This window comes from Coregonus clupeaformis, chromosome 4 (assembly GCF_020615455.1).
Source record: "Coregonus clupeaformis isolate EN_2021a chromosome 4, ASM2061545v1, whole genome shotgun sequence".
In the NCBI taxonomy this organism is placed as follows: domain Eukaryota; kingdom Metazoa; phylum Chordata; class Actinopteri; order Salmoniformes; family Salmonidae; genus Coregonus; species Coregonus clupeaformis.
Window position 1 is genome coordinate 5,133,498 of NC_059195.1, and position 23,951 is coordinate 5,157,448.

At 45.8% G+C, this 23,951-nt stretch overlaps 1 protein-coding gene across 2 annotated transcripts in view; it reads left to right on the forward strand.

The window, feature by feature from the left end:
• Positions 1–23,951, forward strand: part of LOC121550703 (melanophilin-like) — a 167,270-nt gene that overhangs the window by 133,445 nt on the left and 9,874 nt on the right. For both annotated transcript variants that reach the window (XM_041863064.2, XM_041863070.2), the window contains exons 10-11: positions 8,513–8,797; positions 14,116–14,259. In XM_041863064.2, coding sequence (XP_041718998.1) covers positions 8,513–8,797; positions 14,116–14,259 — 429 coding nt within the window. The remainder of the gene's footprint in view (positions 1–8,512; positions 8,798–14,115; positions 14,260–23,951) is intronic.

Here is a 23,951-nt window from a genome sequence, read left to right on the forward strand (position 1 = left end):
TCCTACTTACAAAGCATGTAGAGGTCTGTAATTTTTATCATAGGTACACTTCAACTGTGAGAGACGGAATCTAAAACAAAAATCCAGAAAATCACATTGTATGATTTGTAAGTAATTAATTTGCATTTTATTGCATGAAATACGTATTTGATCACCTACCAACCAGTAAGAATTCCGGCTCTCACAGACCTGTTAGTTTTTCTTTAAGAAGCCCTCCTGTTCTCCACTCATTACCTGTATTAACTGCACCTGTTTGAACTCGTTACCTGTATGAAAGACACCTGTCCACACACTCAATCAAACAGACTCCAACCTCTCCACAATGGCCAAGACCAGAGAGCTGTGTAAGGACATCAGGGATAAAATTGTAGGCCTGCACAAGGCTGGGAAGGGCTACAGGACAATAGGCAAGCAGCTTGGTGAGAAGGCAACAACTGTTGGCGCAATTATTAGAAAATGGAAGAAGTTCAAGATGACGGTCAATCACCCTCGGTCTGGGGCTCCATGCAAGATCTCACCTCGTGGGGCATCAATGATCATGAGGAAGGTGAGGGATCAGCCCAGAACTGCACGGCAGGACCTGGTGAATGACCTGAAGAGAGCTGGGACCACAGTCTCAAAGAAAATCATTAGTAACACACTACGCCGTCATGGATTAAAATCCTGCAGCGCACGCAAGGTCCACCTGCTCAAGCCAGCGCGTGTCCAGGCTCGTCTGAAGTTTGCCAATGACCATCTGGATGATCCAGAGGAGGAATGGGAGAAGGTAATGTGGTCTGATGAGACAAAAATAGAGCTTTTTGGTCTAAACTCCACTCGCCGTGTTAGGAGGAAGAAGAAGGATGAGTACAACCCCAAGAACACCATCCCAACCGTGAAGCATGGAGGTGGAAACATCATTCTTTGGGGATGCTTTTCTGCAAAGGGGACAGGACGACTGCACCGTATTGAGGGGAGGATGGATGATGCCATGTATCGCGAGATCTTGGCCAACAACCTCCTTCCCTCAGTAAGAGCATTGAAGATGGGTCGTAGCTGGGTCTTCCAGCATGACAACGACCCGAAACACACAGCCAGGGCAACTAAGGAGTGGCTCCGTAAGAAGCATCTCAAGGTCCTGGAGTGGCCTAGCCAGTCTCCAGACCTGAACCCAATAGAAAATCTTTGGAGGGAGCTGAAAGTCCGTATTGCCCAGCGACAGCCCCGAAACCTGAAGGATCTGGAGAAGGTCTGTATGGAGTAGTGGGCCAAAATCCCTGCTGCAGTGTGTGCAAACCTGGTCAAGACCTACAGGAAACGTATGTTCTCTGTAATTGCAAACAAAGGTTTCTGTACCAAATATTAAGTTCTGCTTTTCTGATGTATCAAATACTTATGTCATGCAATAAAATGCAAATGAATTACTTACAAATCATACAATGTGATTTTCTGGATTTTTGTTTTAGATTCCGTCTCTCACAGTTGAAGTGTACCTATGATAAAAATTACAGACCTCTACATGCTTTGTAAGTAGGAAAACCTGCAAAATCGGCAGTGTATCAAATACTTTTTCTTCCCACTGTATATATACAGGTGCATTGTGGAAAAGTTAAGTCATTTCAATAATTCAATTGACAAAATGAAACTCATATGTATCGTGGATTAATTACACAAAAAGTGAAATAGTTCAAGCCTGTATTTGTTTCAATCTTGATGATTACGGCTTACAGCTCATGAAAACCCCAAAATCAGAATATGACATAAGACCAGTGAAAGAAGGAAATGTTATACAGACATGTCAGCATTCTGAAAAGTATATTCTTGTACATGCAGTCAGTACTTGGTTGGGGGTCCTTTGTATGAATCACTGCATCTATGCGGCGTGGCATGGAGTCGATCAGCCTGTGGCACTGCTGAGGTGTTATGGAAGCCAAGGTTGCTTCGATAGCGGCCTTCAGCTCGTCTGCATTGTTGGGTCTTGTGTCTCTCATCTTCCTCTTGACAATACCCCATAAATTCTCTATGGGGTTCAGATCAGGCGAGTTTGCTGGCCAAGCAACTTGGATTCTGTGCCTCTCCACTCTTCCTCCAGACTCTGGGACCTTGATTGCCAAATGAAATGCAAAATGTACTTTCATCTGAAAAGAGGACTTTGGACCACTGAGCGACAGACCAGTTCTTTTTCTCCTTAGCCCAGGTAAGACGCTTCTCACATTGCCTCTGGTTCAGGAGTGGCTTGATACGAGGAATGCGACAGTTGTAGCCCATTTCCTGGATATGTCTGTGCGTGGTGGCTCTTGATGCACGGACTCCTGCCTCAGTCCACTCCTTGTGAAGCTCCCCCACATTTTTGAATGGCCTTTGCTTGACAATCCTCTCAAGGCTCCGGTTATCCCTGTTGCTTGTGCACCTTTTCCTACCACACTTCTTCCTTCCACTCGACTTTCCATGAATATGCTTGGATACAGCACTCTGTGAACAGCCAGCTTCTTTAGCAATTATCTTTTGAGGCTTTCCCTCCTTGTGGAGGGTGTTGATGACTGTCTTCTGCACAAGTGTCAAGTCCGCAGTCTTCCCCATGATTGTGAAGCCTACTGAACTGGACTGAGACCATTTAAAGGCTCAGGAAAACTTTGCAGGTGTTTTGAGTTAGTTAGCTGATTAGAGTGTGACACCTTGAGTCTACAATATTGAACTTTTACACAATATTCAAATTTTCTGAGATACTGAATTTGGGGTTTTCATGAGCTGCAAGCCATAAATCATCAATTTTAAAACAAATACAGCCTTGAACTATTTCACTTTTTGTGTAATCAACGAAATACAGTGGGAAAAAAAAGTATTTAGTCAGCCACCAACTGTGCAAGTTCTCCCACTTAAAAAGATGAGAGAGGCCTGTAATTTTCATCATAGGTACACGTCAACTATGACAGACAAAATGAGAAAAAAAATCCAGAAAATCACATAGTAGGATTTTTAATGAATTTATTTGCAAATTATGGTGGAAAATAAGTATTTGGTCAATAACAAAAGTTTCTCAATACTTTGTATATACCCTTTGTTGGCAATGACACAGTTCAAACGTTTTCTGTAAGTCTTCACAAGTTTTTCACACACTGTTGCTGGTATTTGTGCCCATTCCTCCATGCAGATCTCCTCTAGAGCAGGTGCTGTTTTGGGGCTGTCGCTGGGCAACACAGACTTTCAACTCCCTCCAAATATTTTCTATGGGGTTGAGATCTGGAGACTGGCTAGGCCACTCCAGGACCTTGAAATGCTTCTTACGAAGCCACTCCTTCGTTGTGTGTTTGGGATCATTGTCATGCTGAAAGACCCAGCCACGTTTCATCTTCAATGCCCTTGCTGATGGAAGGAGGTTTTCACTCAAAATCTCACGATACATGGCCCCATTCATTCTTTCCTTTACACGGATCAGTCGTCCTGGTCCCTTTGCAGAAAAACAGCCCCAAAGCATGATGTTTCCACCCCCATGCTTCACAGTAGGTATGGTGTTCTAACTATCCTAGCTAACTAACTGGCTGAATAAGTTGACGACGGACTCGCTCAAGCTGTCGGGACTAACCCACAACATTAGACACGGACACGGACGATCTGCTTGCGTGTTGATACACTGGTGGTTTGTTGTGGCTGAGTATTGGCGCTAAACCGTGTTGTTGGAGACTGGCATGCTAGCTGGCTGTGGCGTCTTATGACGAGGTGCCCGGACGTTTTTCACGGAATAATACTGCACCTAGTTAGCTAGCTGAATAAACTAAGTTAGTCTATTCCTAGAAAACATTGAACCGCTGTAGTTTACAACAATTATAGTTTCTGAGGTGGAAGTTGGGAGAGTTATATTTGGGAGTTGTGGTGAGGGAGGCCCCGCTCTCTCCTTTCCCAGATGTTTAGTTAATTTCATTCCGATCTCCTCTGCATTATTGTAGCCATCTGCTGTTGCCTGTCAACTATGCCTCTGCCTATCCCTGTTCTCTCCTCTCCGCACAGGCTACACAAACGCCTCACACCGCGTGGCTGCTGCCTCTCTCACCTGGTGGTCCCTGCACGCACAACCCACGTGGAGTTCCAGGTCACAGGCAGCCTCTGGAACTGCCGTTCTGCTGCCAACAAGGCAGAGTTCATCTCAGCCTATGCTACCCTCCAGTCCCTCGACTTCTTGGCGCTGACGGAAACATGGATTACCACTGAAAACACTGCTACTCCTGCTGCTCTCTCCTCGTCTGACCATGTGTTCTCGCATACCCCGAGAGCATCTGGTCAGCGGGGTGGTGGCACAGGAATCCTCATCTCTCCCAAGTGGACATTCTCAATTTTTTCCCCTGACCCATCTGTCTATCTCCTCATTTGAATTCCATGCTGTCACAGTCACTAGCCCATTTAAGCTTAATATTCTTGTCATCTATCGCCCTCCAGGTTCCCTTGGAGAGTTCATCAATGAGCTTGACGCCTTGATAAGTTCCTTTCCTGAGGATGGCTCACCCCTCACAGTTCTGGGGGATTTCAACCTCCCTACGTCTACATTTGACTCATTTCTCTCTGCCTCCTTCTTTCCACTCCTCTCCTCTTTTGACTTCACCCTCTCACCGCCCCCCCCCCTACTCACAAGGCAGGCAATACGCTTGACCTCATCTTCACTAGATGCTGTTCTTCTACTAACCTCACTGCAACTCCCCTCCAAGTCTCCGACCACTACTTTGTATCATTTTCTCTCTCCCTCTCCTCCAACACTACTCACTCTGCCCCTACACAGATGGTAATGCGCCGTCGCAACCTTCGCTCTCTCTCTCCCGCTACTCTCTCCTCTTCCATCCTATCATCTCTTCCCTCTGCTCAATCTTTCTCCCTCCAATCTCCTGATTCTGCCTCCTCAACCCTCCTCTCCTCCCTTTCTGCATCCTTTGACTCTCTATGTCCCCTATCCTCCCGGCCGGCTCGGTCCTCCCCTCCAGCTCCGTGGCTTGATGACTCATTGCGAGCTCACAGAACAGGGCTCCGGGCAGCAGAGCGGAAATGGAAGAAAACTAGACTCCCTGCGGACCTGGCATCTTTTCACTCCCTCCTCTCTACATTCTCTTCATCTGTTTCTGCTGCTAAGGCCACTTTCTACCACTCTAAATTCCAAGCATCCGCCTCTAACCCTAGGAAGCTCTTTGCCACATTCTCCTCCCTGCTGAACCCCCCTCCCTCTCTGTGGATGACTTCGTCAACCATTTTGAAAAGAAGGTTGACGACATCCGATCCTCGTTTGTTAAGTCAAATGACACTGCTGGTCCTGCTCACACTGCCCTACCCTATGCTTTGACTTCTTTCTCCCCTCTCTCTCCAGATAAAATCTTGCGACTTGTGACGGCAGGCCGCCCAACAACCTGTCCGCTTGACCCTATCCCCTCCTCTCTTCTCCAGACCATCTCCGGTGACCTTCTCCCTTACCTCACCTCGCTGATCAACTCATCCTTGACCGCTGGCTATGTCCCTTCCGTCTTCAAGAGAGCGAGAGTTGCACCCCTTCTCAAAAAACCAACACTCGATCCCTCTGATGTCAACAACTACAGACCAGTATCCCTTCTTTCTTTTCTCTCCAAAACTATTGAGCGTGCCGTCTTTAGCCAACTCTCTTGCTATCTCTCTCAGAATGACCTTCTTGATCCAAACCAGTCAGGTTTCAAGACTGGTCATTCAACTGAGACTGCTCTTCTCTGTGTCACGGAGGCTCTCCGCACTACTAAAGATAACTCTCTCTCCTCTGCTCTTGTCCTTCTAGACCTGTCTGCTGCCTTTGATACTGTGAACCATCAGATCCTCCTCTCCACCCTCTCTGAGCTGGGCATCTCCGGCGCGGCTCACTCTTGGATTGCGTCCTACCTGACCGGTCGCTCCCTACCAAGTGGCGTGGCGAAGCTGTCTCCGCACCACGTGCTCTCACCACTGGTGTCCCCCAGGGCTCTGTTCTAGGCCCTCTCCTATTCTCGCTATACACCAAGTCACTTGGCTCTGTCATATCCTCACATGGCCTCTCCTATCATTGCTACGCAGACGACACACAACTAATCTTCTCCTTTCACCCTTCTGATAACCAGGTGGCGAATCGCATCTCTGCATGTCTGGCAGACATATCAGTATGGATGACGGATCACCACCTCAAGCTGAACCTCGGCAAGACGGAGCTGCTCTTCCTCCCGGGGAAGGACTGCCCGTTCCATGATCTCGCCATCACGGTTGACAACTCCGTTGTGTCCTCCTCCCAGAGTGCGAAGAGCCTTGGCGTGACCCTGGACAACACCCTGTCGTTCTCCGCTAACATCAAGGCGGTGACCCGATCCTGTAGGTTCATGCTCTACAACATTCGGAGAGTACGACCCTGCCTTACACAGGAAGCGGCACAGGTCCTAATCCAGGCACTTGTCATCTCCCGTCTGGATTACTGCAACTCGCTGTTGGCTGGGCTCCCTGCCTGTGCCATTAAACCCCTACAACTCATCCAGAATGCCGCAGCCCGTCTGGTGTTCAACCTTCCCAAGTTCTCTCACGTCACCCCGCTCCTCCGCACACTCCACTGGCTTCCAGTTGAAGCTCGCATCTGCTACAAGACCATGGTGCTTGCCTACGGAGCTGTGAGGGGAATGGCACCTCCGTACCTTCAGGCTCTGATCAGTCCCTACACCCAAACGAGGGCACTGCGTTCATCCACCTCTGGCCTGCTGGCTCCCCTACCTCTGCGGAAGCATAGTTCCCGCTCAGCCCAGTCAAAACTGTTCGCTGCTCTGGCACCCCAATGGTGGAACAAGCTCCCCCAAAAAAAAAAAAAAAAAAAAACATTGTAAAGTTGTTATCCGACTGGCTATAAGGTGAATGCACCTATTTGTAAGTCGCTCTGGATAAGAGCGTCTGCTAAATGACGTAAATGTAAAATGTGTTCTTTGGATGCAACTCAGCATCCTTTGTCCTCCAAACATGACGAGTTTAGTTTTTACCAAAAAGTTATATTTTGGTTTCATCTGACCATATGATATTCTCCCAATCCTCTTCTGGATCATCCAAATGCACTCTAGCAAACTTCAGACGGGCCTGGACATGTACTGGCTTAAGCAGGGGGACACGTCTGGCACTGCAGGATTTGAGTCCCTGGCGGCGTAGTGTGTTACTGATGGTAGGCTTTGTTACTTTGGTCCCAGCTCTCTGCAGGTCATTCACTAGGTCCCCCCGTGTGGTTCTGGGATTTTTGCTCACCGTTCTTGTGATCATTTTGACCCCACGGGGGTGAGATCTTGCGTGGAGCCCCAGATCGAGGGAGATTATCAGTGGTCTTGTATGTCTTCCATTTCCTAATAATTGCTCCCACAGTTTATTTCTTCAAACCAAGCTGCTTACCTATTGCAGATTCAGTCTTCCCAGCCTGGTGCAGGTCTACAATTTTGTTTCTGGTGTCCTTTGACAGCTCTTTGGTCTTGGCCATAGTGGAGTTTGGAGTGTGACTGTTTGAGGTTGTGGACAGGTGTCTTTTATACTGATAACAAGTTCAAACAGGTGCCATTAATACAGGTAACGAGTGGAGGACAGAGGAGCCTCTTAAAGAAGAAGTTACGGGTCTGTGAGAGCCAGAAATCTTGCTTGTTTGACCAAATACTTATTTTCCACCATAATTTGCAAATAAATTCATAAACAATCCTACAATGTGATTTTCTCGATTATTTTTTCTCAATTTGTCTGTCATAGTTGACGTGTACCTATGATGAAAATTACAGGCCTCTCTCATCTTTTTAAGTGGGAGAACTTGCACAATTGGTGGCTGACTAAATTCTTTTTTCCCCCACTGTATATGAGTTTCACTTTGTCAATTGAATTATTGAAATTACTTAACTTTTCCACAATATTCTAATTTATTGAGCAGCACCTTTGTGTGTGTATATATATTATATATATATATATATATTTTTTTTGCTGCCTCTTGGCCCCGCCCACAGGCCTGGGCCCATGGGCTTCTGCCCCAGTAAAACCTGTATTAATCCGGCCCTGTCCATAGATGCCACATATCAAGTTTCGTGCAGATCAGTCATTGGGTGCCAGAGGAGTGGCGTTTTATGTGTTTTTCACAAATATGAAAAAGGCGGAAAATCCATCATGGCTGGACCTTATGGGTCCCTGAGGCAAAATAAATCCTTGTGAGGAGAGGGACCTATGTAGGACATTTTACGACTTTCGGTCAAACGGGGTGAGGGGCGTGATCTTTCAAATTTACCATTTTCAATCGCTTGTTATAGCGCCACCATCTCGCCAATCAGTGTAATTTTGTAAATGCCGGATCTCTATGGCCAGATGCATCATTCACCCAAGGTTCGTCAAAATCGGGTCAGTGCTGTCTGCGATGTCGCGTGTGATGAACGTACTAACGGACTGAGACAGATCCTCATAAATGCTTTTCTTTAAATTAATTTCATTGTGTAATGAAATTAAGCAAACAAAATAACCATATTTGTAAGTGATGACTGTCATGTCTTCCCGTTCTGTGTTTTCCTAGGGCCAATCCTGTACTTCTCCCCTGCCCCAGTGGGAGGAGGTGGACCTGGAGGAACTGCAGCTGAGACAGAAGCTGGACCAGCTGACGGGCAACATCAGTGACAAGGGCCTGTCCTCGGAGGAGGATGAACCCAAGAGGCCCCTGTCCCCCAAGGATAGCCCAGGGAGGAGAAGGCGCCTTAGGGGGGACGTGAGCCCATCCGTGTCCCTCTCCAGACCCTCCTCCAGACCGGGCATCATGATCAGCCCACCCATCAATGAACTGCTGGAGCCCTCTGAAGTACAGGTAGAGAAACGCAAGGCTGACCGACTGGGTTTGACCTCAGTCATCTGTGGGCCACAAGATTGTTAGCCCGTCGAGCTAAAGCCAAGGCAATAGCTCAGGGAGCTAACGCAAGTCTTTAGGTCTCAAGCAATGTTACTCATCATAGTATTTCACAGAACCACCTCCATTTCACCATATTACACACCTCCAATCCTAACCTGAGATATTTGAGTCAATGGAATATTTGCGTGAAAGTTTACTTAAAAGTTAATCACTAATACTCATACGCACAACATTACAAACATGCGTACACACATATTGTAAACTAACATGCATATTGTAGCAAACACATCACACCTGCACTGTGTTATGGAAATATAAACTTACAAGCAGAAATTAATCGTACAATTGTAAGGCAACCAGCTGCAATAGGATTTTGCAGCTGTTTTTTATTTGTGTGAAATTTTGTTGAGAACTCACAATTATATTGCAGCCTTATAATTGTACGTTGAATCAACATATACTTTTTTTGTTGTGTAGGTTTTGCCTGAACTTTTAATCCTGAAGTCTTTTAGCGATATATTTGACCTTTTTACACTGGATATCATTGGATGGAGAAGAGCTTTTTAAGCCACTTCACTGAAGTGCACGCTCAGCCATTATTCAAGTTTCTGTGCCTCCCTGTTTACATGTTCCTTCACAAACAGCTTGTATCCAACAGATTTACTGAAAAATAGGCAGAACTGGGAACATATTTCCTTTAAGTGGTCACTGCTCCAAATTCAAAACTGTTTCAATACAGATTTCAATCATATTCTCTTGAAACAAAAAAAGAGTAGTGGGTTTTCCAATATATTCTCTTGAAACAAGCAAAAGTAGTGGGTATTTTGGCCATTTTTGTATTGAAACGTGTTATTATCACCTGACCATAAAGGATATTAAAGCGTGATAAGGTGTTTATTCAAACAACATGTCATTTAACACCTAATGTCACAAAACACCAAGTTAAAACCAACTTTTTAGAGCAGATATTTGTGAGCACAAACAATGTATCTATTCATTAAGTTGTAAAGACTCAGGGGTGGACAAACATTTAAGATGTGAAGCCATCTAATGGAAAGCACAAACCATGCAACACCTGAAGTTACAACCATTAAATGTTTTAGGGCAGATATTTGTAAGCACCTAAGCCACATCTATTCATTCAAGATGTGAAGCCAGAATGGTGGACATTTTGTGCTCAGATATTGAAGATGATCATTACTGAACTTACAAACCATTTGTTACCTTAGAAACAGAACAGAAGTTCAAAGGTCAGGCGTTACTCTAATAGAGCTCTTTCTTTCCCATCAGCCCCTGTTTTTAGCACAACCTTTTTTGAAACGCGTCGTCTGGGTTTGACTTAATGGCTAAAGTAATGTATGAATAGCAACTTGATGAAAAGAAGGACATACAGTACATGTAGCCAAAATGATTATGACTCTCTAAAACCACACTGTGCTGGATAGATACATTTTTCAGGATGAATGAAGAATTCTGTCTCTTTCATATCTTTCTTTAAGATATCATTTTTCTTATCCACCTGTAGCCTTTGGTGAGCAAGTCTAATAGCACAGTTTCTCTTATTCTAAACTTAGCCAGTAAGTGAATAGAAAAATCATCAGTTGCTACGGGTAGGACATGGACGTGTACAAACAGACCAGCTATGACCTCCGTAAGGCAATCAAAGAGGCAAAACGACAGTACAGAGACAAAGAGGAGTCGCAATTCAATGGCTCAGACATGAGACACGTTGCAGGGACTCCAGACAATCACGGATTATAAAGGGAAAGACAGCCACGTCGCGGACACTGACGCCTCTCTCCCGAACAAGCTAAACACCTTCTTTGCCCGCTTTGAGGAAAACAACAACGAACCGCCGATGTGGGCCCCTCCGTTCACTGTGGACTGTGTGGCCGGATCTCTGTGGCCGACGTGAGAAAGACATTTAAGCGTTAACCCTCTCAATGGTTCTGGCCCAGAAGGCATCCCAAGCCGCGTTCTCAGAGCATCTGCAGACCAGTTGGTTTGAGTGTTAACGGACATATTCAATCTCTCCCTATCCAAGTCTGTTGCCCCCATTTCTTCAAAATGTCCACCATTGTTCCTGTACCCAAGAAAGTGAAGGTAACTGAAATAAATGACTATCGCCCCGTAGCACTCACTTCTGTCATCATGAAGTGTTTTGAGAGGCTAGTTAAGGATCATATTACCTCCACCTTACCCGACACCCTAGACCCACTACAATTTGCATGCCGCCCCAATAGATTCACAGACAACGCAATCGGTATTGCACTGCACTCTGCCCTATCCCACCTGGACAAGAGGAATACCTATGTAAGAATGCTGTTCATCGACTACAGCTCAGCCTTCAACTACATAGTGCCCTCCAAGCTCATCTCTAAGCTCAGGGCCCTGGGTCTGAACCCCTCCCTGTGCAACTGGCTCCTAGACTTCCTGACAGGTCGACCCCAGGTGGTGAAACACTTCTGCCACGCTGATCCTCAACACAGGGGCCCCACAGGGGTGTGTGGTCTGTCCCCTCCTGTACTCCCTGTTCCCCCATGGCTGCGTGGCCACGCACTTCTCCAACTCAATCATCAAGTTTGCTGACGATACAACAGTGATAGAATGACTACAGTGGTAGTCATTCTATAGCTAGAGGACTCCTAATATCTCCAGAAATGATTAAGACAAATATTATACTGTTGTTGTTTTTGTAATTAGTGGCTGTATTGGAGGGGGAGTGGTTTCTCCTCAGTAATTAGTACCGGGAGGTGTGCTCTTCACCTCTGCAAGGCAGTTATCAATTAGTGTTAGTACTTCAGTCTCCCCTGTTTTCTCAGCGGCAGCTGTAAGCAGTGGTCATGTCAGTGGCGGTCTTGTTGCAAAACTAAGACGGTTGTACGGAGTGGTTCGAGGAAGGCTCCACACCACTCTCTCACTTGAATATCTTACCTAGTTATTTTCTGATGATCTCATTTAGCTCTTTTGTAGCTTTGGCAACTGTGTATGTTTTCTATACCTGTTCACTCCTCTCCCTGTAGGCTTTACAGACGCTCCCCATCCCTTGGTTGCAACAGTTTGCAACCCTTCTAATTTGGAATTCCTGGTCTCTAGTAGCGTTCGGAAATGCCGATCTGCGGTCAAGAACGCCAAGTTCATCTCAGCCTATGCTGCACTTCAGTCCCTTGACCTTTTGGCCTTGACAGACATGGATCACCCCAAAGAACACTGCTACTCCAGCTGCTCTCTCTTCATTTGACTACGTTTTCTCTCATAGTCCAAGAGCATCTGGTCGTCGTGGTGGTGACACGGGGCTACTCTTCTCTTTTCTCCCTCACTCACCTGTCCATCTCCTCATTTGAATTCTATGCTGTCACTGTCAATTGTCCACTCAATATTAATTTGATTTGATTTTGATGTACAGTTGAAGTCGGAAGTTTACATACACCTTAGCCAATTTCATTTAAACTCAGTTTTTCACAATTCCTGACATTTAATCCTAGTGAAAAGTCCCTGTCTTAGGTCAGTTAGGATGTGAAATGTCAGAATAATAGTAGAGAGAATTATTTCTTTCTGCTTTTATTTCTTTCATCACATTCCCAGTGGGTCAGAAGTTTACTCAATTAGTATTTGGTAGCATTGCCTTTAAATTGTTTAACTTGGGTCAAACATTTCGGGTAGCCTTCCACAAGCTTCCCACAATAAGTTAGGTGAATTTTGGCCCATTCCTCCTGACAGAGCTGGTGTAACTGTGTCAGGTTTGTAGGCCTCCTTGCTCGCACACGCTTTTTCAGTTCTGCCCACACATTTTCTATAGGATTGAGGTCAGGGCTTTGTGATGGCCACTCCAATACCTTGACTTTGTTGTCCTTAAGGCATTTTGCCACAACTTTGGAAGTGTGCTTGGGGTCATTGTCCATTTGGAAGACCCATTTGCGACCAAGCTTTAACTTCCTGACTGATGTCTTGAGATGTTGCTTCAATATATCCAAATAATTTCCCTTCCTCATGATGCCATCTATTTTGTGAAGTGCACCAGTCCCTCCTGCAGCAAAGCACCCCCACAGCATGATGCTGCCACCCCTGTGCGTCACGGTTGGGATGGTGTTCTTTGGCTTGCAAGCGCCCCCCTTTTTCCTCCAAACATAATGATGGTCATTATGGCCAAACAGTTATATTTGTTTCATCATCATGTTTCATCAGACCAGAGGACATTTCTCCAAAAAGTACGATCGTTGTCCCCATGTGCAGTTGCAAACCATAGTCTGGCTTTTTTATGCCGGTTTTGGAGCAGTGGCTTCTTCCTTGCTGAGCGGCCTTTCAGGTTATGTCGATATAGGACTTGTTTTACTGTGGATATAGATACTTTTGTATCTGTTTCCTCCAGCATCTTCACAAGGTCCTTTGCTGTTGTTCTGGGATTGATTTGCACTTTTCGCACCAAAGTACATTCATCTCTAGGAGACAGAACGTGTCTCCTTCCTGAGCGGTATGATGGCTGCGTGGTACCATGGTGTTTATACTTGCATACTATTGTTTGTACAGATGAAAGTGGTACCTGCAGGCATTTGGAAATTGCTCCCAAGGATGAAGCAGACTTTATTTAAATTTATTTTGAGGTCTTGGCTGATTTCTTTTGATTTTCCCATGATGTCAAGCAAAGAGGCACTGAGTTTGAAGGTAGGCCTTGAAATACATCCACAGGTACACCTCCAATTGACTCAAATTATGTCAATTAGCCTATCAGAAGCTTCTAAAGCCATGACATCAAGTTTGTTAACAAGAAATTTGTGGAGTGGTTGAAAAACAACTTCAACTGTAGATGTAGAGAGGAGTAAAAGGCGCTCAACCAACGTGATATGTGATAAAATTGTATGAGCACCGAGAAGGAAAAGGTGCAACTCTCACTCACAATGAAAAACGTGATACTTTATATATACATCTATTAAAAACATGAAGTTTCGGCCGCCAATGTCCTTTATAAGATGTGCAGATGTATCAGAACATGTTTCATAGATGCAGAATGGTTAGTCACTGGCAGAATTGTGTACATAATGCGTGTTAGAAGTTAGCAACTATGAATAACTAATTCCAGTACAATTAGGTAGGGAACATAGTAAGGCCTTCGAGTATGAAAAATGTATGTACTCACTAACTGTAAGTCGCTCGGGATAAGAGCGTCTGCTAAATGACTAAAAATTTAAATGTAAAAATGTGTTACAGTGGATTTTAGGGTAGCCTAAGGTTATATTCATTTTATGTCATTCATTTAATGTCCCAATCTTTCTCTGTAGGCCTATTTTTCAACAGGATATTCCAGGAGCCGCCGTGAGGACAGTTCTCTGAACCGCTACCGTCCTACCACCACCACGGAGCTGTTTGAGCTGGAAGGCATGGTGGCGATGGCCGCTGCCACAGTACAGAGCACAGTGAGCGAGGTAGGGGTCAATTTACAGTGAGGTCCAAAAGTATTTGGACAGTGACACGTTTTTTGTTGTTTGGCTCTGTACTCCAGCACTTTGGATTTTAAATTATACAATGACTACAAGGTTAAAGTGCAGACTGTCAGCTTTAATATGAGCGTATTTTCATCCATATCGGGTGAACCATTTAGAAATTTCAGCACTTTCTATACATAGGCCCCCAATTTTAGGGAACCAAAAGTATTTGGACAAATTCACTTGTGTTAAACTTTGAGTGCTTGTTTTGGACCCGGTACAAAGATCATACCCCCAAGACTTGCTAACCTCTCACCATGACCAATTATGGGGGAGATTAGCATTTTTTGGGGGGTATGATAGTTATGCAGAGGTGGGACCAAGTCACTAATATTTGAGTCACAAGCAAGTCTCAAGTCACAGGGTTGAGTCCCAAGTAGAACGTGTTGAGTCTGGAGTCAAGTCCAAGTCATGCATTCTAAGAGCAAGTAGAGTCGAGTCACAAGTTTCCCCCAAAAAAATAATCTATACATTCAGTGACTTGATCTTTGTCTATTTATTGAGGCTACCAGACACGCTTTTCATTATTTTGTCTACAACACATTTTGATTATGTAATTGTAAAATAGGGACGTAAGGGCATGAAATCAGCAGAAGGCAAGGCAGGTTGACGTGCTCAGAGTATAGATTTATTTACAGGTCTTGGTGATCCAATGGTGAAAGGGCCATATCATACAAAATATACATGTAGATTTACCAAATATACACGGGTAATAGCCTGAAAGAAATAGCTTGTATCAGGCTATCTGAACGGACACAGGTAAAGGGCAAGACTGCACAGCCTCCCCTTGAGAAACCAAATAAAATCTGTCTAACAGGATCTCAATCAGGTAGCCTACATAAAGGTTGCGTTCCCCTGCTCAGACATTGCATGCATCAACCAATGGTTGCAAGTCATCGACTGTGTCATTGACTGACAGATTGCTATAACTTATGATGTGGTTAGCTGATACATAAAATACAGTTTCAGGCATTGTAAGCTGTGGCATGTGTCAGCAACATCTGGGCAGAGGAACACACCCATAAGCACTTGGCCCCTCTCAGGACCCAATTGGCAATTACAGCAAATAAGCTGGTTATACAATGTAAAAGGTAATTTCCACATCCATTGTACATTGGTACATTCGTCTTAATCAGACTTAAGAATTATTCATGATTACCATTCATACATGGAACAATAATTGTATCTTATTCAACATACTGACTCCAAAGCATGGCGCGCAGGCCATGTAGCGCACTAAGGTGTGCGCGCTCCTATTATGCAAAACCAGAATGACCGAAACGTAGGACACAGAACTCCGACATAACGAGGGAAATATGAATAAAGGAAACCATACGTTGAATTAAATAAACAGAACTTGAGTCTTGTGAATGTTCATGTGCACAATAAACATCGCGCCCACTGAGGGTAAGAAATGGTAATTGAAAATGTACCGTATCAAACAAACAGATGTCTAAATGTTGCAATAAATGGTAAGGGCTGGAATAATGAAACGCTAGCAATTATTGTAAGGTTAAATTAAATATAGATTTACCACATATGCATTTAAACATGTGAAAGCAACAGCAAACATTTCAACAAGAGAACAAATCGCTTTCCACTGGCAGGTGTAATGCATATGCAGGGAGTCAGGAGCAGAAGGTGAGTTTAATAATGAAACGATACAAAATAACAAACATTGAGCCGCTTACTGAACGTGAGAGAAAACAATACTGCCTGATGACTGAAGCTTACTGAGGGCTATATGAAGGGAGAGTAATCAGGGTGGTGATGAAGTCCAGGTGTGCTTAAGATGGGGAGCAGGTGTGCGCAATGATGGTTGCCAGGTGTGAGCAATGTGGGTTGCCAGGACAGGTGGTTAGTAGACCGGCGACATCGAACGCTGGAGGGAGGGAGCAGGAGTAGGTGTGACAGCGGGAGTTTGGAGAATGTCTATGGTGCTTCTTCGCCACAGTAATAATTCATTTGAATAACAAATTCCAAATGCACGCTTAATACTGCAAGTAAATGAAAAATAAAATAAAAAGTAATTATACATTTCTGTCAATTTTGACATTCCAAAAGACCAGTAGGCCTATGCTAGTAATTGTTGCTTAATACCCCATTGTTGATGAGCTTGCAAAGTAAACAGTTAATATTCTTGATCACCAAACAATTTTTAGAACTGCATATTTATTTATTATGGTAATCCTATCTCCCTACAATTTGTCGTTTGCTCTGCACCTGATCCTATAGCTGTACAAGAAATCAGCAATATTTTCGCTAGCTCACCCGACCTGTGTAGAGTGACAGTTTTTTGTTTAATCAGAGGGCCGAGTGTGCGTTTCACTAGCCAAGTTTTTTTTGCAAGGGCGATGCTACGGCTACTGTCTCTAGCTGCTGCGTGGAGAGTAATTCGCTACAAAACCTGGCCAGATCATTTCAAGTCATCAGTCTCAAGTTAAAGTCGAGTCCCGAGTCTTGAGGCTCCCAGTCAAGTCTCAAGTTAATAGAAAATAAAATAAGTAGAGTCTCAACTCATTCAATTTGTGACTCGAGTCAGACTCGAGTCTAAGTCATGTGACTCGAGTCTACAACTCTGTATTTATGTCTCTAACTTTCTCACTCATCATTATTTACGATTCATTCATGACATATTCTATTCTTATTTACAATAAAAGTGACTCTAAAATTACACAATATATTATTTACCATTAATTTCTATTGGGCACAAAATAATCTGAAACACAACCAAAACAAACTGCAAATGCCTCCAACAAGTTTGTAAATGTTCTAAACAACACATAATATTGTATAGTACCCTCATAAAGTACATTTTGGTTTCAAAACTACAAGTTCTACAAACACATGCTTAGTACTGTTAGAAAGGTAAGAACTGTATGATTCTGATAAAGGTGTCAGAAATAATGTGAATATCACAGAGCTGGGGGTGTCCCCCAATTGTCAAACGTTGGGGAATAAGAGATTTGAAAGTCTAGGTTTGACATAAAATACAGTGCATTCAGAAAGTATTCAGACGCCTTTACTTTTTCCACATTTTGTTACGTTACAACCTGTTTTCGCTTTGTCATTATGAAGTATTGTGTGTAGATTGATGAGGAATTGTTTTTATTTAATCCATTTTAGAATAAGGCTGTAATGTGGAATGTGGAAAAAGTAAAGGGGTCTGAACACTTTCCGAATGCACTGTATGTCACCAAATAGTGTTCGAAAATTATTATTTTTAATGGTGTCGCTCTAAACATGCACAAATTCCCATAGGAACACAGCCATTTTAAGTGTAACAATTTTTCGTCTTACAATAATATTTTTTTTGTTAATATCTTCATGTTTTTGATATACAATCAATGAATTAGGTACACCCACCTAAAACCATGTTGGACCCCTCCCCTTTGCATCCAGAACAGCCTGAATTCTTTGGGGCATGGATTCTACAAAGTAATGGAAACGTGTGTTGCTCAATTGGTACACCAAAGGTATGTGGACACCCCTTCAGATTAGTGGATTTGGCTATTTCAGCCACACATGTTGCTGGCAGGTGTATAAAATTGAGGACACAGCCATTGGCAGTAGAATGGCCATTACTGAAGAGCTCAGTTACTTTCAATGTTGCACCGTCATAGGATGCCACCTTTCCAGTTCGTCAAAGTTTTGCCCTGCTAGAGCTGCCCCGGTCAACTGTAAATGCTGTTATTGTGAAGTGGAAACGTCTAGGAGCAACAACGTCTCAGTCGCGAAGTGGTAGGCCACACAAGCTTACAGAACGGGACCGCGGAGGGCTGAAGCGTGCAGCGCGTAAAAATCGTCTGTCCTCGGTTGCAACACTCACTACAGAGTTCCAAACTGCCTCTGGAAGCAACGTCAGCACAATAACTGTTCCTCAGGAGCTTCATGAAATGGGTTTCCATGACTGAGCAGCCGTTCACAAGCCTAACATCACCATGCGCACCCCACAGAAATGTTCCAACATCTAGTGGAAAGCCTCCCAGAAGAGCCGAGGCTGTTATAGCAGCAAAGGGGGGACCAACTCCATATTCATGCCCATGATTTTGGAATGAGATGTTTGACGAGCAGGTGTCCATATACTTTTGCCCATGTAGTGTATCAAGGGACCTAACATGTGCCAGGAAAACATTCCCCACACCATTACTCCACCGCTACCAGCCTGTACCAGGCTGGATGGGTCCATGGACTCATGCTGCTTACGCCAAATCCTGACTGCCATCAGCATGACGCAACAGGAACCGTGATTCGTCTGACCAAGAGAAGTTTTTGTTGTACTGCGCCATTATTTGTCTGTTTGGGGTCCTGTTAGCTTGCACGATTCTTGCCATTCTCCTTCGACCTCTCATCAACTAGCTGTTTTCGCCCACAGGACTGCTGCTGACTGGATGTTTTGTGTTTGTCGCACCATTCTCAGTAAACCCTAGACACTGTCGTGTGTGTGAAAAGCCCAGGAGGGCGGCCGTTTCTGAGATACTGGATCCGATGCACCTCGCACCGACGATCATACCACGCTCAAGGTCGCTTAGGTCACTCATTTTGCCCGTTCTAACGTTCAATCGAACAGTAACTGAATGCCTCGATGCCTGTCTGCCTGCTTTCTATTTCAAGCCATGGCCACGTGACTCACTGTCTGTAGGAGTGATACATTTTCGTGAACAGGGTGGTTACCTAATAAACTAGCCAGTGAGTGTACATATGAGAAGAAAGCTGAAGTTTCTACCTATTTACTGATGTAAATATATCCCCTATCTGATTCCCAGTTCGTCCATTGTAAGCAGTAAGAGATCACATGACGTCTCTTGGCCACTTGAAACCAGTTGCGTCTGGTTTGGGTGGTGAGTCACTGTGCCAAAATGGCCTCTTAAAATGACCCTAGCAATCAGGGCTTTCAAGTTATCGAGTTTTCTTAAAACAACACAGACAGGTTGTTAGGCCTACTGCTGCTAGGTAGCTCTCTCTCTGCTCTCCCCCTCCCCTCTGTCTGTCCTTGATTGCAGGAGTGAAGTCTGGTGTGCGGGAGTCAGGGTTCCAGCTGCAGCTCATTCACCATAATCACCTCAGCCTTTAAGACCCGGTCAAACTTTCCACTCATCGTCAGATCATAGTCAAGACAACCATGTTAGTCTCGCTGCCGACTCAACCTGTCTGTTTTCGCTCTTGTGTTTTTTGGACTGTTTATTTACTTTTTCTCCTGTGCCACAGATATTTGGAACCTGACTCCTGCCTCCGCTTCACTCCTGCCACCACCATCCTGCTCTCCACTATCGGGCCTCTCCTTTGGACTCACCACGGACACTAGGACATTACGGTACCACACCTGCCCTGACCTGGATCTGTACCCTCCCTGTAACCTGGACTTGCTCTTTCCCATTTATTGGAAACCTGGACTATTGAACATTATAATAAACCTGTTAAAACTTCTCTGGCTTGGTGTACTTGTCTGCATTTGGGTTCTATCCAGTTAAATCTTAACAGTATGATCTGAACAACATGAACCCAGCAGACAGTAGCTCGGATACCACCCCAGAGTGCACTCAAATTTGGACTGCCATAGCCAATCAGGGCATTCTACTTGGCCAACATGATACCCTGTTTAAGACGATTGCTGAGGACAGTCAGGTGCTGCTTAATCAGGTTCAATTACTCACCAATCAAGTGTTTGCCCTTACTACCCCTTCAGCCCAGATCAGAGAGCCTTTTGTTCCTGCTCCAGAGCGCTATGACGGGAACATGGGAACCTGTGGCGATTTTTTGACTCAATGCTCGTTAGTGTTTGAACAACAGCCCCTCACCTACGCCTCAGAAAGAGCCCGTATTGCCTACCTTATCAACTCTACTAGCGGTTCCGCTCGTGCCTGGGGATCCGCGGTCTGGGAGAGTCAGTCGGACATTTGCAACGCTTACGTGGCCTTCACCACGGAGATGAGGAAGGTTTTTGATCACCCCGTACGAGGCAAGGAGGCTGCGAAACGGTTGTTTTCTCTTCGGCAGGGGGCTCGTAGTGTGGCGGAGATGGCAGTGGAGTTTCGGACTTTAGCAGCAGTGAGTGGTTGGAATGACGAGGCATTACAAGGAGTGTTCATCAATGCTTTGTCTGAGACTTTAAAAGATGAATTGGTGTCATATGATGAATCGCCTACGCTGGATAATCTTATTTCACTCACTATCAGGTTGGATAATCGGATTCGGGAGCGCCGCCGGGAGAGGAGTGTTAGTTCCAAGCAACCTGTCTGTCATCAACAAACTCCTCCCTGCATCGTCCCTACGGAGAGAGCCGTGTCGTCCCCGAGTCGATACGAGGAGCACTGAACCCGAAGCCATGGAGGTGGGTCGTGCACGGTTGTCCTCAGAGGAGCGTGCACGTCGTATTCAGGCTCGGGTCTGCCTGTATTGTGGAGAAGCTGGTCATTTCGTTCCTTCCTGCCCAGTTCGTCCGGGAAAAGGGCCGGCTCATCATTTATGGGAGAAGTTTTGGTGAGCCGAGCAGCGGATTCTTCCTCTTCTCCCCGCATTCTGCTCCAGGCATCCCTCCAGTGGCAGTCCCAGAATTTCTCTGTTAGTGCGCTGATTGACTCTGGTGCCGACGAAAGCTTTTTGGATAGAGAGTGGGCTCAACAAATGGATTTGGAGACTGTTCCTATGGATTGTCCGCTGCAGGCTAAGGGTCTAAATGGACAATTGTTGACCCGCATTACCCATCAGACTGTTCCTGTTTGTCTTAGAGTGTCGGGAAATCATCAGGAGAACATTCAATTCCATATTATCGACTGCCCACAGACTCCCCTGGTCCTTGGTATCCCCTGGCTCATAAAACACAATCCACACATTGATTGGGTGACAGGTAGCATTGTTTCATGGAGCACATTTTGTCATGTGAATTGTTTGTGTTCTGCTCAGACTCCTGCCAGTACTGTGCCTCAACCTCCACTGGAGTCCATGGATCTTTCTGCTGTTCCTGACGTGTATCATGACCTGGCATCCGTTTTCTGCAAACACAGAGCTACTTCTCTTCCTCCTCACCGGCCTTACGACTGCGCCATTGACCTCCAGCCAGGAGCCCCGCTCCCCAGCAGTCGCCTGTACAATCTCTCCCGGCCGGAGACGGAGGCTATGGAGAACTACATTCGGGACTCCTTGGCGGCAGGTATTATGCGTCCTTCCTCGTCACCTGTAGGAGCGGGGTTCTTTTTTGTTGCTAAGAAGGATAAGACCCTCAGACCCTGTATTGATTACCGTGGACTTAACAACATCACCATTAAGAACAAGTATTCTCTGCCTTTGATTAATTCTGCTTTTCCCCTCCTTCATGGTGCTACCATCTTTACGAAACTGGATCTACGAAATGCGTATCACCTGGTGCGCATTCGTAAGGGTGATGAATGGAAGACTGCCTTCAACACACCCTTGGGACATTTTGAGTATCGGGTTATGCCTTTTGGGTTGTCTAATGCCCCTGCTGTTTTTCAGGCACTAGTCAATGATGTCCTTCGGGACATGTTGAATCGGTTTGTTTTTGTCTATCTGGATGATATCTTGATTTTCTCAGAGTCCTCCCAGGAACATGAACTGCATGTGCGCCAGGTGTTGCAAAGGTTGTTGGAGAACAAACTGTTTGTGAAGATGGAGAAATGTGAATTTCATGTGTCTGAGACCTCTTTTTTGGGTTACATCATAGCTCAGGGGAGCTGCGGATGGACCCAGCTAAGATCTCTGCTGTCACGGACTGGCCAGCTCCCCTCTACCCGCAAACAACTTCAACGATTCCTGGGGTTTGCGAACTTCTATAGGAGGTTCATCAAGGACTACAGCCGCATTGCGGCGCCACTCACCGCTCTCACCTCCATCTCACGACCGTTCGCTTGGAATGAAGGGGCCGAATCAGCGTTCGAAGAACTGAAACATCGCTTCGCCTCGGCTCCCATTCTGATGCAGCCGGACCCCGACCGCCAGTTTGTCGTGGAGGTGGATGCATCCGACACTGGGGTAGGTGCAGTGTTGTCACAACGTTCTCCTGAAGATAACAAACTGCATCCCTGTGCTTTTCTCTCAAGGAAACTTTCTCAGGCAGAGAGGAATTATGATGTTGGAAATCGTGAACTGCTCGCCGTTAAGCTGGCTCTCGAGGAGTGGCGACATTGGTTGGAGGGGCGGAACAACCCTTCATCGTTTGGACGGATCATAAGAATCTGGCTTACCTCCAGTCAGCGAAGCAGCTCAACCCCCGTCAAGCCAGGTGGGCACTATTTTTTGGGAGATTCAATTTTTCTCTGTCTTACCGTCCTGGGTCACGCAACGTCAAGCCTGACGCCCTGTCTCGTGTTCATTCGGCTGTTGATACTGGTAGTAACCCTGAACCCATTTTGCCTCCTACCTGCAGTATTGCAGTCATCACATGTGACATCGAGGGGATTGTTAGACAGGCTCAACATCATCAAGCTGACCCTGGGAGGGGTCCTCCTAACCGGATGTTTGTCCCTGAGTCTGCTCGCTCCCAGGTACTTCAGTGGGCTCACTCGTCTCCCCTTACCTGTCACCCTGGAGTTTCGCGGACCCTTGACTTTGTGCGACGGAAGTTCTGGTGGGCCACGATGGAGGCGGACACTCGAGCCTTCATTGCTGCTTGTACGGTATGTGCACGAAGTAAAAACTCCACCCAGGCCAGCGCTGGTCATCTACGACCTCTACCTATACCCAGCCGGCCCTGGTCGCATATCGCTATGGATTTTGTCACTGGACTTCCCCCCTCATCTGGTAAGACTGTCATTCTTACGGTGATTGATCGTTTTTCTAAGTTCGCTCATTTTTTGGCCCTACCTAAACTGCCCACTGCCAGAGAGACGGCTGATATTTTGGTTGAACATGTGTTCCGCTCTCATGGTCTACCCACGGATATTGTCTCTGACAGGGGTCCCCAGTTTGTCTCCCAGGTGTGGAAAGCTTTCTGTAAAGCTTTGGGCATTACATCCAGCCTGTCCTCTGGATATCACCCCCAGACCAACGGGCAAGCCGAGAGAGCGAACCAGGAGATGGAGACCGCACTTCGGCTGTGTCACTGGGTCAAACCCTGGGTCATGGAGCTCCATGCTCCCCTGGGTGGAATATGCTCATAACACCTTGACTAACGCTTCCTCTGGTTGGTCTCCTTTTCTGTGTGCTCTGGGTTATCAACCTCCCCTGTTCCCTTCCCAAGAGAGGGAACTTGCGGTACCCTCGGTGCAGTCCCACATGCGCCGCTGCTGCAAGGTCTGGAGGAAGGCCAGGGTAGCTCTGTCCCGAGCTTCGGCGTACATGCAGAGGCAAGCCAACCGTCACCGGTCCCAGGCTCCCGGTTACTCTCCTGGTCAAGAGGTATGGCTGAAGTCACGGGACCTTCCATTGAAGGTGGAGTCGAAGAAGATGGCGCCTCGTTTTATAGGACCGTTCAAGATACTGTCTATTGTTAACCCCCTGCGCGGTTAAGCTACAGCTTCCTGCCTCCCTACGGGTTCATTCCACCTTTCATGTTTCCCAGATTAAGCCTGTGTCGGTTAGCCCTTTGTGCCCGCCCTCTCGTCCCCCTCCTCCGCCCAAGATCGTGGGTGGGGGTCCGGTCTACACTGTCCGGCGACTTCTGGATGTTCGCCGCC